The sequence below is a fragment of the Staurois parvus genome, unplaced genomic scaffold, assembly GCF_062004578.1.
Source record: "Staurois parvus isolate SC_StPar_1 unplaced genomic scaffold, SC_StPar_1.0 ptg000363l, whole genome shotgun sequence".
In the NCBI taxonomy this organism is placed as follows: domain Eukaryota; kingdom Metazoa; phylum Chordata; class Amphibia; order Anura; family Ranidae; genus Staurois; species Staurois parvus.
The window spans coordinates 770,360-787,327 of record NW_028318159.1 but is presented as its reverse complement, the minus strand read 5'-3'; the positions used below and the strand labels follow the sequence as shown (position 1 = coordinate 787,327).

The window sequence follows — 16,968 nt, the reverse complement described above, 5'->3', positions numbered from 1 at the left end:
TCCTGTGACCTCGCTCCTGTGAAGCAGCTAGGGTTGAGTGAACTTGAGATCGCTCATTTTGCTGAACTTTCAGAAAACAATTGCGCAATTTTTTTCAGAGAAGAAAAAGCCAAACTGTTCCGGGCATTCAGTAAAAGATTTATTTGGCAAGCTAAGTACACTTTACGCTTAGACTCCCTTTCTGACTTGTCCACCTAGTAAATCAGTTCCCCCCAATAATAAAAAGCAGATTTAAAGATTATCCACTTGCCCTCCAGAGGATTCCCCCCCCCCCCCCTTCCTGACCAGGCCATTTTTTTTTACTTCCTGCAATATGGATGCCAGGTGCAAGGTTATTATATTAACTAACTTTTTTACCAACATATATATATATATATATATATATAGTGACAGTGCCAAGTCCTACCACTGGAAGTAGAAGTGACATGGGGTTCTCATGTATACAGAGTGCAGGGCTCCACAATCTCAATTTAGGGCGGAAAAACTGATCTTTTGTTTTTTTTTCCAGCTTTTGGTATTCCTGAATTGGGTTCTGGAATTCGAAGTCTTTGAAGAGCTTTGGGAGGGGGGAAGTCTACAACCCATTGCTTGGGTCTTACTGGAGACCGTCAGGCTGTGGGTACAGGTGTGCATGATGAATGACAGGCTTAGGCATAGTTTAGGGATCCCGTTAGGAGACAGGTGTGCTCCACTCAAGAGACAGTACTCCATGCTGGAGACAGGAGGTTCCTTTTCCAGAGGGATGAGAGTTGAGACAGCTACCCGAGTCTGGAGGACTGAGAGATGAGATGACTAGGAGAGTCCTGAGGGAATCTAGAGGTCTCAGTGGACTGAGAAAGCCCAGGGTATCAGGAGGTCCACTATCAAGAGACCAGGAGAGCTGGAAGAGGGACACGGGAACACAGAGGTACTGTGTGAGATGTTGTCATTCACCTGATTGGAGACTGAAATGATGAGGTCGGCCTCACTTGTGTCACTAGCCCTGACCCCACTGGAAGTGGAACAGAGGGTGTCTAGGGACCAGGGGGACAAGAGCGCCAGCAGATGTTGTTTGCAGCTCTTGTAGTTGGAGACTTTGGTAGACTGATGGACCTCCGATTCAGGCACAGTAGTGGTATGCAGAGCTGGTATGGTAGATCGCCAGGTGTGCACTAGAGCAAGGCAGGAAGCAGGGAAGGGAGACAGGAGCAATGTCATAGGAATAGCCAGGGTCATCAACGGGCGGACAGCGAGGTAGCAAATCATAAGCAAGCCAAAGTCAGGAGCAGAGCCGAAGTCAGGAACCAGTATCAAGCAGGGGAGTAATCAGAGTCAGGTCAGGAACAAGCTGGGTCAGCGAAAAGGAAATCACAAAGGAATGTGCGGGAAACAGAGAACAGCTGAAGACCAGTCAGCACTCAGCACAGGCAGAGGCACCTTTTAAATAGTCCGTCTGGCACCAATCTTCGACGTGCGTGATCATGCATTTCTGTGCGCATGCGCACGTCCATTCGCCAGCCGTCTCACGGGAATTCCCTTACAGATGGTCTCACCAGCCAACATCCAAGGTATAAGGCCCAGGAAGTGGCGCTGCTAAAGCAGGGTGAAAACCCCCTGCTTGGACAACTACTTTTATTTAATAAAAGCGGGACTCACTAAAAACACTTCTACCACTGAGCTAACAATCCCCAAATATCACAATAGATAGAGCCCTGAGTAATAAGGTGAACCTCATTTTTTACTGAAAGGTTTCTTTAAAGCTGACTTCCAGGAATTCAGCAACGTTTGCAAAAAGCACAGGCACACTATGAGTGAAGTCCAGTTAGGTGCATGTCACCTCCAGGACATATCTCTATTACCTATATGTGACAGGTTTCTTGCACTCCCAGATGATCCACTCCAGCTGCGAGAGAAGAGAAGCCCACATGGAAGCTTTGCCCAGCCCTCTCCACTGCTGTCCATTCACAGAAGCCTTTGTATTGTGTGAATTCATTCACAAAATGCAAGGGCTTCTGTGAATGGGCAGAAGGAGGGGAGAGGTGGGCATAGCAGTTCCAGCGACTCTGCTCTTGAAGAACCCGAGATCACAGCGAGCAGATTCAGAGCTACAGAAGTTATCTTTCTGGAGCGCAAAAAATTTGTCAAATGGAAATGATAGAGATAAGTCTAGAGGTGGCAGGCACCTTGTTGGACTCATGGTATGCCTGCAGTTTTTACAAAGTAACTGAATTCTTGAAATTCTAGTTTAAGTCTAGAACTAAATACCAGAATGCTTCTGTGATAAATTGGTGCAAACGGTCTAAACTCAGAACATGTTTTTCATCTGTTACAATGTATTGAAAAGTGATATACCTTTCTATGTTTCGTTGCAAGAAATCCAAGGAGCGCACAAGCAATATCTTCTGGATACAACTCAGACTTTAATGGAATGCAAGCCACCAGGAACCACCCTGGAGAGTCAAAGTTTTCTCATTTCAGAGCGTTATGTGAATTTGGTTGTCGTGTCCACGGACAAATTTAGACATCGTACTCAGCACGAGCTGATAGAGATTGGGGAAAAACATGAAAGCTACTTGTGTAAGACTCAAAGAGGATTGGAGCGAGTTTCTCCCAAAAGGCTCTTCCGCTGGTGCCATCAAATAAAGCGTGTGCCGAACGTCATAATGATCAGTGGTGTACCAGGAGTAGGGAAGACCACCCTAATGCAGAAGTTTGTCTGTGATTGGGTGAACGGAAAGCTCTATCAGAGATTTTCCTTTGTTTTCTTCTTCAAATTCCGGGAGCTCAACCGACTGGAAAAAGTCAGCGTGGAGGAGATGATCCTTCACCAGTATCCATATCTAAGTTCGCATCTTGAAAACATCCTCGAAAATCCGGAACAGCTTTTATTTATCTTTGATGGCTTAGATGAAAGTCGCCACCAAATGGATTTTGCATCAAGTCCTCTGTACACCAATACAAAGCAGAAAGAAGACCTTGGTGTGATCTTGGTTAACTTGTTGAGGCAATCTCTTCTCAAGGGTTGTTCTGTGCTGATAACCAGTAGACCAGCCAAACTGGCCTCCATTGGTGCCGACATTTTTCAATTTGTTTGTGAGGTCATGGGATTTTTTCCCAAAGAAAGAAAGATGTACTTCATCCAGTTTTTTGGAAACAGAGATCTGTCTGAAAGGGCTTTTAATCATGTGAAGGACAATGAAGCATTGTATACCTTCTGTTACATCCCGGCCTATTGCTGGATCATCTGTACAGTGTTGTCGATGTGCTTCAAAGTCCAACCAGAACAGAACCCAGCAGTATCGTTGCCCAAAACTGTGACACAGCTCTTTGTCGCATTTATCTGCAACATTCTGACCAATCACACCCAGGAGATAGACTATGCCAGGAACTCACTGATGCCTCTCGGATGGTTGGCAGAATATGGGGTAATGAACCAGATCATTGTGTTTGATCAACGACATTTGGGATCATTCAACGTGAAGACTTCTTCACACCTCTTCACAAGTTTTATGGTGGAATCCACTCAGTCCTCTTATGCTAATTTTTCATTTTTACATCTCACTGTTCAGGAGTTCATGGCTGCTTTAGTCCATCACATTGACTATGACCCTGAAAAATTACAGATATCTCTTAAAGCCAAATTGTTTCAAGATGGGCGTGCAGAAATATTTCTTCGCTTTCTGTTTGGCCTGTCTGATAATTCCACCAGGGCTCTTCTGAAGACCTTCTTGAATTTCTCCACCGAAGCTTCCAAAAATGTCATCAAATGGCTCCATGAGCAGTCTCCGCTAGTCCATAAGTTGCCAAAGAATGCTTGTGACAGGAGGGAGACTTTAAATATTTTCAACTACCTCTTTGAATCTCGAAACAAACATTTAGTGTTAGAGATTCTTGGTCAAAACATGACGTTTGATTTTTCAAGGTTCAACCTGACCCCCCTTGACTGCACAGTGTTGGCTTTCATTTTGATATCATGTGAGGAGACTGAATGTCTTGATTTGGAGAAATGTTATCTTGAAACAGAATGCTGGGAGAGACTTTCACCGGGTCTTCATGCTGTCCAGAAACTTCGGTGGGTACATTTTAATCTACTTCGCTTTTGTAAGGGAAATATGTAATAAGCGCTTTATTATTTTAGTCCATTAACCTCCATTTTTGACAAGAAAATGATGTAGGAATTTAACAAGGTGGGAACATATTACAAAAGGACTAAGATAAGGAGCACAAAAAGAGACCTCAACAAAAACGTATCAAATTGCAGATAGAATCAGTGAAAGATCAAGGATTTTACATGCATGCTTGCAGTATTTTCCTTTTATAGAGGCAAACTTTTTTCACTTGCAATCAGGGGTGGACTGACAACTCACGGGCAGGGGTGGACTGACCATTTGGAAACTCGGGCACTGCCTGAGAGCCCGGGGTCAGTAGGAGGCCCCATGAGATGCCCCTGGTACCTTTTTCATAGGCTTTTTTGAGTTTGGGCAAGGACACAGGGGCCCCATGATCCCCTATTGCCCGGGGGCCCCATGAGTTGTCAGTCCGCCCCTGCTCACGGGGCCCCCTGGCAATAGGTGATCATGGGGCCCGTGTCCTTTCCCACACTCGAAGCACATTCATAAAAGCCTATAAAAGGTACCAGTGGCATTTCATGGGGCCCCCTACTGACCCCAGGCCCTCGAGCAGTGCCCGAGTGCACGAATGGTCAGTCCGCCCCTGCTTGCAATGGACCTTTGAACTTGCTTGAAAATTTGACTACTTCAGAAAGAGCCAATATTTTAGTACCGCCCGCTCCTTCCATACATGTCATTGCCCTCTCCTCTTCTGGGAGTATCTTTTGACTTTTGACACTGGTCTAGCTCCTCCTCCCATCCCCTCACCAGAACCCCCCTTCATAACAAAGTCCCCCGTCACATTGGAGGCCCCCATAAATTCAGAGGTCTCCCCTCCGTATCAGAGTTCCCTTCACATCAGAGGCCCCCTATCACATCAGAGGCCCCCTATCACATCAGAGGCCCCCTATCACATTAGAGCCCCCCATTACATCAGAACCCCCTTTCACATCACAGTCCCCCATCACATTAGAGGCCCCCATAACTTCAGAGGTCTCCCCTCCATATCAGAGTTCCCTTCATGTCAGAGGCCCCCATATCATCAGAGGCCCCCTATCACATCAGAGCCCCCCATTACATCAGAACCCCCCTTCACATCACAGTCCCCCATCACATTAGAGGTCCCCATAACTTCAGAGGTCTCCCCTCCATATTAGAGTTCCCTTCACGTCAGATGCCCCCTATCACTTCAGAGGCCCCCCCCATTACATCAGAACCCCCCTTCACATCACAGTCCCCCATCACATTAGAGGTCCCCATAACTTCAGAGGTCTCCCCTCCATATCAGAGGCCCCTTATCAGATCAGAGGCTCCCCATCAGGGGCGGACTGACAACTCATGGGGCCCCCGGGCAATAGGGGATCATGGGGCCCCTGTGTCCTTGCCCAAACTCAAAAAAGCCTATGAAAAAGGTACTAGGGACATTTCATGGGGCCCCCTACTGACCCCGGGCCCTCAGGCAGTGCCCGAGTTTCCAAATGGTCAGTCCGCCCCTGCTCCCCATTACATCAGAACCCCCCTTCTCATCACAGTCCCCGTCACATTAGAGGCCCCCATAACTTCAGAGGTCTCCCCTCCATATCAGAGTTCCCTTCATGTCAGAGGCCCCCTATATCATCAGAGGCCCCCCCCATTACATCAGAACCCCCCTTCACATCACAGTCCCCCATCACATTAGAAGACCCCATAACTTCAGAGGTCTCCCCTCCATATCAGAGTTCCCTTCACATCAGAGGCCCCCTATCACATCAGAGTCCCCCCCCTTTACATCAGAACCCCCCTTCACATCACAGTCCCCCATCACATTAGAAGCCCCCATAACTTCAGAGGTCTCCCCTCCATATCAGAGTCCCTTCATGTCAGAGGCCCCCTATCACATCATAGGCCCCCCCCATTACATCAGAACCCCCCTGCGCATCACAGTCCCCCATCACATTAGAAGCCCCCATAACTTCAGAGGTCTCCCCTCCATATCAGAGTTCCCATCATGTCAGAGGCCCCTTATTAGATCAGAGGCTCCCCATCAGGGGCGGACTGACAACTCATGGGGCCCCCGGGCAATAGGGGATCATGGGGCCCCTGTGTCCTTGCCCAAACTAAAAAAAGCCTATGAAAAAGGTACCAGGGACATTTCATGGGGCCCCCTACTGACCCCGGGCCCTTGGGCAGTGCCCGAGTTTCCAAATGGTCAGTCCGCCCCTGCTCCCCATTACATCAGAACCCCCCTTCTCATCACAGTCCCCCGTCACATTAGAGGCCCCCATAACTTCAGAGGTCTCCCCTCCATATCAGAGTACCCTTCATGTCAGAGGCCCCCTATATCATCAGAGGCCCCCCCATTACATAAGAACCCCCCTTCACATCACAGTCCCCCCATCACATTAGAGGCCCCCATAACTTCAGAGGTCTCCCCTCCATTTTAGAGTTCCCTTCATGTCAGAGGCCCCCTATCACATCAGAGGCCCCCCATTACATCAGAACCCCCCTTCACATCACAGTCCCCCGTCACATTAGAGGCCCCCATAATGTCAGAGGTCTCCCCTCCATTTTAGAGTTCCCTTCACGTCAGAGGCCCCCTATCACATCAGAGGCCCCCCCCCATTACATCAGAACCCCCCTTCACATCACAGTCCCTCGTCACATTAGAGGCCCCCATAACTTCAGAGGTTCCCCATCACATCAGAGTCCCTACTTCACATCAAAGGCCACCTATCACATCAGAGTTCCCCCTATAAATCAGAGGCCCCTATCACATAGTATACTCCCTGTTTCATCAGGGTCTCCCCATCGTGTTCTGCCATTTGTTCGTGTGTAAAAAAAAACTTTTTGTCACCACCTCGTATTAGTAAATTAGCACCAGCACATGTTATATTTTTCTAATTCACTCTACAGACTAATGTCCAATGAAATGAAGGATGCAGATATGCCTTCCATAGCTTCTGCATTAGATCAGCCTGACTGCAAGATTCAGAATCTAAGGTAACCTTTTGCTACAGCCTGGAATACTTTGATGTTTAATTCTAACCAGAATAATTTTTTTTTTAGTTTTGCATAAAGTGGGGAAAAATTACAATTTCAGGTTTTTATTTTTGTCTACCCCAGTGTGGGTAGATTCCCTTAGTTTCTATCTCTATGATGCCTGTATAGGAATTTGGGGAGCAGTTATCACATGGACAGGATAACATAGACAGCAATGTTAACATTGTCAGAAGTTATTATTATTATTATACAGGATTTATATATTATTATTATTATACAGGATTTATTATTATTATACAGGATTTATATATTATTATTATTATTATTATTATACAGGATTTATATATTATTATTATTATTATACAGGATTTATATATTATTATTATTATACAGGATTTATTATTATTATACAGGATTTATATATTATTATTATTATTATTATACAGGATTTAAATATTATTATTATTATTATACAGGATTTATATATTATTATTATACAGGATTTATGGCGCCAACAGTTTGCTCAGCGCTTTACAATATAACGGGAGACAATACAGCAACAATACAGTTCAATACAAGAGGGATAGGAGGGCCTGCTCCTTGGAGCTTACAATCTAGGAGGGAGGTGCTAGTGGTACAAAAGGTAGTAACTGTGGGGGATGGACTGGTAGGAGGAGTAGAAGATTCTATTATTAGCTGAGGGCAGGATAGGCTTCCCTGAAGAGAGGTTTTCAGAGATCGCCTAAAAGTGAGCAGAGTAGGAGATAGTCTGATAAATTAGGGTAGAGAGTTCCAGAGGATGGGGAAGCTCTGAAGAAGTCCTGGAGACGAGCATGGGAGGAGGAGACAAGGGAGCTAGAGAGCGGGAGGTTGTGCGAGGAGCGGAGAGTACGGTTTGGGTGGTATTTGGAGACAAGATTGGTGATGTAATTAGGGGCGGAGTTATAAATGGCTTTATATGTGATTGTTAATGTTTTGAATTTTATCCGTTGGGCAATGGGAAGCCAGTGGAGGGATTGGCAGAGAGGGGTGGAGGACACTGAGTGGAGGCCAGTGGAGGGATTGGCAGAGAGGGGTGGAGGACACTGAGTGGAGGCCAGTGGAGGGATTGGCAGAGAGGGGTGGAGGACACTGAGTGGAGGCCAGTGGAGGGATTGGCAGAGAGGGGTGGCAGATACGGAATGGTTAGCAAGGTGGATGAGTCTGGCAGCAGCATTTATGATAGACTGAAGAGGGGATAGCCTGCGATGAGGTCGGCCAATGAGGAGGGAGTTACAATTGTCAAGGCGAGAGATAACAAGGGAGTGAATAAGTTGCTTAGTAGTTTCCGAGGTTAAAAACCCTAACCCAGCGGTTCTCAACCTGGGGGTCGCGACCCCTTTGGGGGTCGAACGACCATTTCCCAGGGGTCGCCTAAGACCATCGGAAAACACATATTTCCGATGGTCTTAGGAACCGAGACACCGCTGCAGTCTCCGGCGATGTGTGGGCGGGATGAAACGCTGCTGTCACCCGGCCACACCTCCAAGATCGCTCAGCAGCTCCGCCTCCTCGCCGCTGATTGGCCACCGGAACTGTAGCTCAGGAGAGGCACACAGGTGGCCAATCACCGGCGAGGAGGTGGAGCTTGGAGAGGAGGAGCCAAGCGGCAGCGCGCGGACATCAAAGAAGACCGAGGGAGCGAGTGAAGAGGAGAGCGGCCAGAGAAGGAAGACAGCTGACAGGTAAGTGAGAGAGCGAGCCCAGGCTGGAGCAGGGGTCAGCAAGGTAAGTATCATTGGTGTCAGTGGGAGGAATAGTGCCCCATCATTTGTGTCACTAATACCAACGATGGGGCACTATTCCTCCCCCCACTGACACCAACGATGGGGCACTATTCCTCCCCCCACTGACACCAACGATGGGGCACTATTCCTCCCCCCACTGACACCAACGATGGGGCACTATTCCTCCCCCCACTGACACCAACGATGTGGCACTATTCCTCCCCCCACTGACACCAACGATGTGGCACTATTCCTCCCCCCCACTGACACCAACGATGTGGCACTATTCCTCCCCCCCACTGACACCAACGATGGGGCAGTATTCCTCCCCCCACTGACACCAACGATGGGGCAGTATTCCTCCCCCCACTGACACCAACGATGGGGCAGTATTCCTCCCCCCACTGACACCAACGATGGGGCAGTATTCCTCCCCCCACTGACACCAACGATGGGGCAGTATTCCTCCCCCCACTGACACCAACGATGGGGCAGTATTCCTCCCCCCACTGACACCAACGATGGGGCAGTATTCCTCCCCCCACTGACACCAACGATGGGGCAGTATTCCTCCCCCCACTGACACCAACGATGGGGCAGTATTCCTCCCCCCACTGACACCAACGATGGGGCAGTATTCCTCCCCCCACTGACACCAACGATGGGGCAGTATTCCTCCCCCCACTGACACCAACGATGGGGCAGTATTCCTCCCCCCACTGACACCAACGATGGGGCAGTATTCCTCCCCCCACTGACACCAACGATGGGGCACTATTTCCCCCCCCCCCGACCCCAATGATGGGGCACTATTCTCCCCTCCACCACACTGACATCAATGATGGGGCACTATTCCTCCCACTGACACCAATGATGGGGCACTATTCCTCCCCCCACTGACACCAACGATGGGGCACTATTTCCCCCCCCCCCCCCCGACCCCAATGATGGGGCACTATTCTCCCCTCCACCACACTGACATCAATGATGGGGCACTATTCCTCCCACTGACACCAATGATGGGGCACTATTCCTCCCCCCACTGACACCAACGATGGGACACTATTTCCCCCCCCCCCGACCCCAATGATGGGGCACTATTCTCCCCTCCACCACACTGACCCCAATGATGGGGCACTATTCTCCCCTCCACCACACTGACACCAATGATGGGGCACTATTCCTCCCACTGACACCAATGATGGGGCACTATTCCTCCCACTGACACCAATGATGGGGCACTACTCCCCCCACTGACACCAGTGATGGGGCACTACTCCCCCCACTGACACCAGTGATGGGGCACTACTCCCCCCACTGACACCAGTGATGGGGCACTATTCCTCCCACTGACACCAATGATGGTGCACTACTCCCCCCACTGACACCAATGATGGGGCACTACTCCCCCCACTGACACCAATGATGGGGCACTACTCCCCCCACTGACACCAATGATGGGGCACTATTCCTCCCACTGACACCAATGATGTGGCACTATTCCTCCCACTGACACCAGTGATGGAGCACTACTCCTCCCACTGACACCAGTGATGGGGCACTACTCCCCCCACTGACACCAGTGATGGAGCACTACTCCCCCCACTGACACTAGTGATGGGGCACTACTCCCCCCACTGACACCAATGATGGGGCACTACTCCTCCCACTGACACCAATGATGGGGCACTACTCCTCCCACTGACACCAACGATGGGGCACTACTCCTCCCACTGACACCAACGATGGGGCACTATTCCCCCCACTGATACCAACAATGGGGCACTATTCATCCCACTGACATCAGTGACGGGGCACTATTCCTCCCACTGATACCAACAATGGGGCACTATTCATCCCACTGACATCAGTGATGGGGCACTACTCCTTCCACTGACACCAATGACATGGCACTACTCCTCCCACTGCAAAATTACAGTTATGAAGTAGCAATGAAAATAATTTTATGGTTGGGGGTCACCACAACATGAGGAACTGTATTAAGGGGTCGCGGCATTAGAAAGGTTGAGAACCACTGCCCTAACCCTTTCTTACTTTGCTAAAACTGATTTTGCTTTTGCCCCATGAAGGGATTTCCCATCACTTTCTGCCCTGACAGGGGAAATCCCAACAATTTTATAGTCCCACACTGAAACAGACATGCTATAAACTAAAACTCCATTACTGAGTCTAGATAGTGTGATTCTTGGCCAACATTAGGACAATGGTGACTGTCTCATGATATCAGAAATGTTGGTTGATGACATGTTTTTTCTATACCCTACCTCTTCTCTACAGCTTGAGTTCGAATTCACTGACACACACTGCTTGTAAACACTTGGCATGTAAAATGACAAATAACCATTCCTTGAAGACACTCGACTTGTCCTACAACAATCTGAATGGCCCTCATTTCCAGGACTTGATGGTGGCTCTGTCAAGGCCGACATGCAGAACAGAAAAACTTCTGTGAGTATATACGGCATCCTGTTTTAGAAAGCTACAGTACAAAAATGTTTAAATCTGGATATCCATACCTTAAAGTGAAGCTGTTACCAAAGTATGCTCTCACAAACCTCTGTAGCCAAGCATACAGTGAAGCAATTCATCCTCAAAGTTCACAGAAGAACTTTCAGAAAGTTGCAGTACAGAAATGTTTTAGTCTGGAGATCCATAGCTTAAAGTGAAGCTGTTACCAAAGTATGCCCTCACAGACCTCTGTAGCCGAAGGGACAGCGAAGCAATTCATCCTCAAAGTTCACAGCAGAACTTTTGGAAAGTTGCAGTACAGAAATGTTTTAGTCTGGAGATCTATAGCTTAAAGTGTACCTGTTACCAAAGTGGGCCCTTCCTAAACTCTGTAGCCAAAGGTACAGTAAAAAAATTCATCCTCAAAGTCCACAGCAGAACTTTCAGAAAGCTACAGTACAGAAATGTTTAAATCTGGATATCCATAGCTTAAAGTGAAGCTGTTACCAAAGTATGCCCTCACAAACCTCTGTAGTCAAAGGTACAGTGAAGCAATTCATCCTCAAAGTTCACAGCAGAGCTTTCAGAAAGCTACAGTACAGAAATGTTTTAATCTGGAGATCCATAGCTTAAAGTGAACCTGTTACCAAAGTATGCCCTCACAAACCTAAATAGCCAAAGGTACAGTGAAGCAATTCATCCTCAAAGTTCACAGCAGAACTTTCAGAAAGCTGCAGTTCAGAAATGTTTTAGTATGGAGATCCATAGCTTAAAGTGAACCTGTTACCAAAGTGGGCCTTCACTAACCTCTGTAGCTGAGGGTACAGTGAAGCAATTCATCCTTAAAGTTGACAGCAGAACTTTAAGAAAGCTGCAGTACAGAAATGTTTTAGTCTGGAGAACCATAGCTTAAAGTGAACCTGTTACCAAAGTGGGCCCTCACTACCCTCTGTAGCCGAAAGTACAGTGAAGTAATTCATCCTCAAAGTTCACAGCAGAGCTTTCAGAAAGCTACAGTACAGAAATGTTCCAATCTGGAGATCCATAGCTTAAAGTGAACCTGTTACCAAAGTGGGCCCTCACTAACCTCTGTAGCCGAAGGTACAGTAGAGCGATTCATCCTCAAAGATTACAGGAAAACTTTCAGCAGCTCATCTTAACACACCTCCCCCATCTCAGAGATCATGCTGTGTTTTACGTTAGAGGTTAGAAAGCTAGAAGGCTGCAAAGTCACCACTTAGAGGGGGGAACAGGGAAAACTGAGCTGCTTTGTCACTGCTGAGAAGAAGAGCTAGGTGAGCTGAGCATCTGAGTCACTGCTGGATGGAGGAGCAGGGTGAGCTGAGCTGCCCAATGCTGGGAGGGGAAAGCAGAAATGAAACAGAATTGCAAATATTTCATCTCTATTCCTGTCATTAAGGCTTCGTTTCAGGGGTACCATATGCCAAGGAGCTTCCAGTGCCCTTGATATTTAGTCTCTGTTTGCCTTTAGGGCATTTTTCCCTTTTTTGGTGAGTTTCCCGGAAACAGCAATTGAAAACAATTAAAAAGAATATCCCAGACGGGGAGCAGTATCCAACACCAAGGTCAACAAATATGGAAATATGGGCTGGACTTTAAGGCCAATGGTAGGGAGGTGTGTAATGTGTAGCCTAGGGGCCCAGCTGGTTTTTACCATCAACTGTCTTTCAAGTATAGGGATGATCAAAATCAGGGGCGGACTGACAACTCATGGGGCCCCTGGGCAATAGGGGATCATGGGGCCCCTGTGTCCTTGCCCAAACTCAAAAAAGCCTATGAAAAAGGTACCAGGAGCATCTCATGGGGCCTACTGACCCCGGGCCCACGGGCAGTGCTCGAGTTTCCAAATGGTCAGTCCGCCCCTGATCAGAATGTTATATTAAAAATGTATATCATCATTCCTCCGGATGGGCATGAGTCTAAAAGCTTTCTCCCAACTGGCTGGCAAGGGTCACATGACACGATGTGTTTGCTGGTGAACACGACTTCTCGTTTTCCTCTAAACAGATTCCTAAAACTGATTTTGCAACACCTCAAGAAATGTAGAGTGTGCAGAACTGCCAATTCCTCTTTTGTATCTAAGGCTAGATGTTCTAATCCTTTAGAAACAAATACATCGCCCTTCAGATTGCAGATTTTGTGCCAATGACTGGTTTTTAGGATCTAAAAATGAAGCCTTACATCCTTCTTTGCAGGCTCTATCACACCCATCTAACACACGAAGATTCCCAGTTCTTGGAGCTCCTGAGCAGCAACCCAAGTCTCACCTTGCTAAACGTAGGCTTCAACAACATCACTGATGCTGGTTCAGAACACATCATCGCCCTTATAGAGAATTCTTCCAGCCTAACAGTGGTCAGGTATGTAGAAAAGAGGCATTGGGTGGAATATATAGGGTATCAGCGAAACCATTTCATGGAGATATTTGAGCAAACTTCAAGTCAATTGACTAAGGCTACCGAAACACATTGAGTTGTTAGGGTCCTGTCCACGGCAGAAGTTCTGGAAGATCTGGCAGTTCTGCCAGTACTCTGCATGGCCACAGAAGGACACATCAGCCTCAGTCTGGTGCCAGACGGCCTTTATAAGGAGGCTCATTACTTCCTCAAGTTGCTGGATGATCTCTAGCTACCCGTGCCCTGTTCCTGTTTCCTTTGACTTGACCTGTGATTTCCTGTTACCGACTCGGCTTGCTCCTGGACCTGTCGACTCTGCCTTACCCTTGATCTGACCTCGGCCTGGCTTACGGATACTCTCTCTCTCTTGCTCCTCTGTGTATGACCTCGGCTATCCCATCTGACTACGTCTGCTCTGATTCCCACCTGGTACCTGACCTTGGCTTGAACCAACTACCCAATAAACATCTAAATCCCGGAAGGGCTTGCATACCACGCACACTTTGGGCCAGACTCCTGCTGTCCCACTCTCAGGGGAGTCCGGAACTTAGCAGCAAGGGAAGCCCTCTCTCCATTGGCCTCCATCACGTGATATGAGTAGTATGCAACAAGAGATTTGCCCATCCTTGTGGCAAAACATGGATGAGATTCCTTAAGAGAAGAGAATGAGCTTCACACAGTCTCAGGAAACTTGTTGGTAGAGCATCCAAAAGATGAGGCTCTCATTTTGTGGATTTAGTAAAAAGGGATACTGCATTTGGTGAGGGACACATTATGAAAACATGTTCTGCTAGTTCTTGGTCCAAGAAAGAAGAGACAGAACCCCACTGACCTTTCTTTATAGCTAACATACCCCTCAACTATTCCAGATCCAACAGAACCCACAGACATGGCTAGATGCTTGTGCCAACATTAAAGGTGACCTGTACATATAGAAAAATGCTAGTTCCCTGGCTGGCGCTGGCTGAAATACTTGAAGTCAATGACCCATAACCTTCTAAACATACTCATTTTTGGCTGCCTCTGGCTGTGGTATGCTCAGTTGTTGGGGGGTGCAGTGTGGTGCGGTGGCAGTCCAGTTACAAATAACAAAACTTGCCTTGCATTGCCGCTGCAGTTTGAGCTCTACCTTCCCTGACCCGAGATGGCCGTCAGAGTCACATGGGACAGCAACATCCAAACAGATCACTTTCCAGTAACCCAGGAAACCATAGACTAGTAGGTTCCTCCTGACTTCTTCTCCTTCTGCATTGCCGCTGCAGTTTGAGCTCTACCTTCCCTGACCCGAGATGGCCGTCATAGTCACATGTGACAGCAACATCCAAACAGATCATCTTCCAGTAACCCAGGAAACCATAGACTAGTAGGTTCCTCCTGACTTCTTCTCCTTCTGCATTGCCGCTGCAGTTTGAGCTCTACCTTCCCTGACCCAAGATGGCCGTCAGAGTCACATGGGACAGCAACATCCAACCAGATCGCTCTCCAGTAACCCAGGAAACCATAGACTAGTAGGTTCCTCCTAACTTCCTCTCCTTCTGCATTGCCGCTGAAGTTTGAGCTCTACCTTCCCTGACCCAAGATGGCCATCAGAGTCACATGGGACAGCAACATCCAACCACATCACTTTCCAGTAACCCAGGAAACCATAGACTAGGAGGTTCCTCCTAACTTTCTCTCCTTCTCATTGCCTCTGCAGTTTGAGCTCTACCTTCCCTGACCCAAGATGGCCATCAGAGTCACATGGGACAGCAACATCCAACCACATCACTTTCCAGTAACCCAGTAAACTATAGACTAGTAGGTTCCTCCTAACTTCCTCTCCTTCTGCATTGCCGCTGAAGTTTGAGCTCTACCTTCCCTGACCCAAGATGGCCATCAGAGTCACATGGGACAGCAACATCCAACCACATCACTTTCCAGTAACCCAGGAAACCATAGACTAGGAGGTTCCTCCTAACTTCCTCTCCTTCTTCATTGCCTCTGCGGTTTGAGCTCTACCTTACCTGACCCGAGATGGCCGTCAGAGTCACATGGGACAGCAACATCCAACCACATCACTTTCCAGTAAACCAGGAAACCATAGACTAGTAGGTTCCTCCTAACTTCCTCTCCTTCTTCATTGCCTCTGCGGTTTGAGCTCTACTTTCAGCGGAGGAAAGAGATTGCACCTGGCTACACGGTCACTGACCCAAAACAAGTATTCAGAATGGACAGTCAGAGCGAAGTCAGAACTCTATATGTATACTTGTTCTGGGTATTGACTCCAAAATAACTGAAGCCAATGCCAGCTAATGTTTTTAGAGGGACATTTACAGTGGTGGCTTCCATGCTTCTGTTAGGACACATACAGTATACTTTAATTTTGGGACTGGATAACATCTGGCCTTTCGTTTCTCACATGTGCTGGACAATTTCCATTTCGGTGAATGTTTTTTTCCGGCTTTATTTTTCAGACTTCGTGTAAATGGCTTTTCCCAAGAAGTAAGGAGTCGCTTTCAAGGCCTAAAGAACAAAGCAAATTTGAGTGTCAATGTGCCGTAAAAGGACTACATGGACCTCTAAGGACGTCAGTTTTGAAGAAAAACGTATTATGATGAGTCTTGTGTTGGTAATCTGAAATATATTTCCAAGATGAGTTGGCCTATCATGGTGCCCATGCCTATTACCGTTTACTGGACTGTGTGACATGGGGTGGTTAACTCTCATGGTAGATGTGTTATTTTAGTGAGTCCACGGCAGGCAGGAACTATTTTTAAGGGCTTGGTAGCCCACTTTTATTTAAAAGAAGGCAAAAGTTCACAAATGAATGATTTCCCGCGCAGGGGATCTTTTCCAACTTCAACAGAAATCCACACAGGAAAATGCTGAGCTACCTGGCTCATAAGCTCACTCAGGTTCAATTGCAGTACCTCCCCTGGATACCTGGCTCTCTAGCCTTTAGATACAGCACCCTACTGCACGGGTGTCAAACTGGCAGCCCTCCAGCTGTTGCCAAAATACAAGTCCCATGAGGCATTGCAAGATTGACAGTTGCAAGCATGACTCCCAAAGGTAGAGGCATGATGGGACTTGTAGTTTTGCAACAGCTGGAGGGCCACCAGTTTGACACCCCTGCCGTACTGTAAGGCCCAACTCTGGCCTATGGATGGTGGTTGTCTGGACACCCCTCGATAGGAGCCGACATGACTCCTGGAATTGAGACCTCTGTCTCTTGGCTTTTGGCTGGATCCTGTGACCCTTCAAGGAGAC

At 47.8% G+C, this 16,968-nt stretch overlaps 1 protein-coding gene across 1 annotated transcript in view; it reads left to right on the top strand.

The window, feature by feature from the left end:
* Positions 1 to 16,693, top strand: part of LOC149456350 (NACHT, LRR and PYD domains-containing protein 3-like) — a 30,885-nt gene extending 14,192 nt beyond the window's left edge. The window contains exons 5-9 of the mRNA XM_089685149.1: positions 2,353 to 4,051; positions 6,981 to 7,067; positions 11,132 to 11,302; positions 13,519 to 13,683; positions 16,173 to 16,693. Coding sequence (XP_089541275.1) covers positions 2,353 to 4,051; positions 6,981 to 7,067; positions 11,132 to 11,302; positions 13,519 to 13,683; positions 16,173 to 16,260 — 2,210 coding nt within the window. The 3' untranslated portion in view covers positions 16,261 to 16,693. The remainder of the gene's footprint in view (positions 1 to 2,352; positions 4,052 to 6,980; positions 7,068 to 11,131; positions 11,303 to 13,518; positions 13,684 to 16,172) is intronic.
* The last annotated feature ends 275 nt before the right edge of the window (positions 16,694 to 16,968 follow it).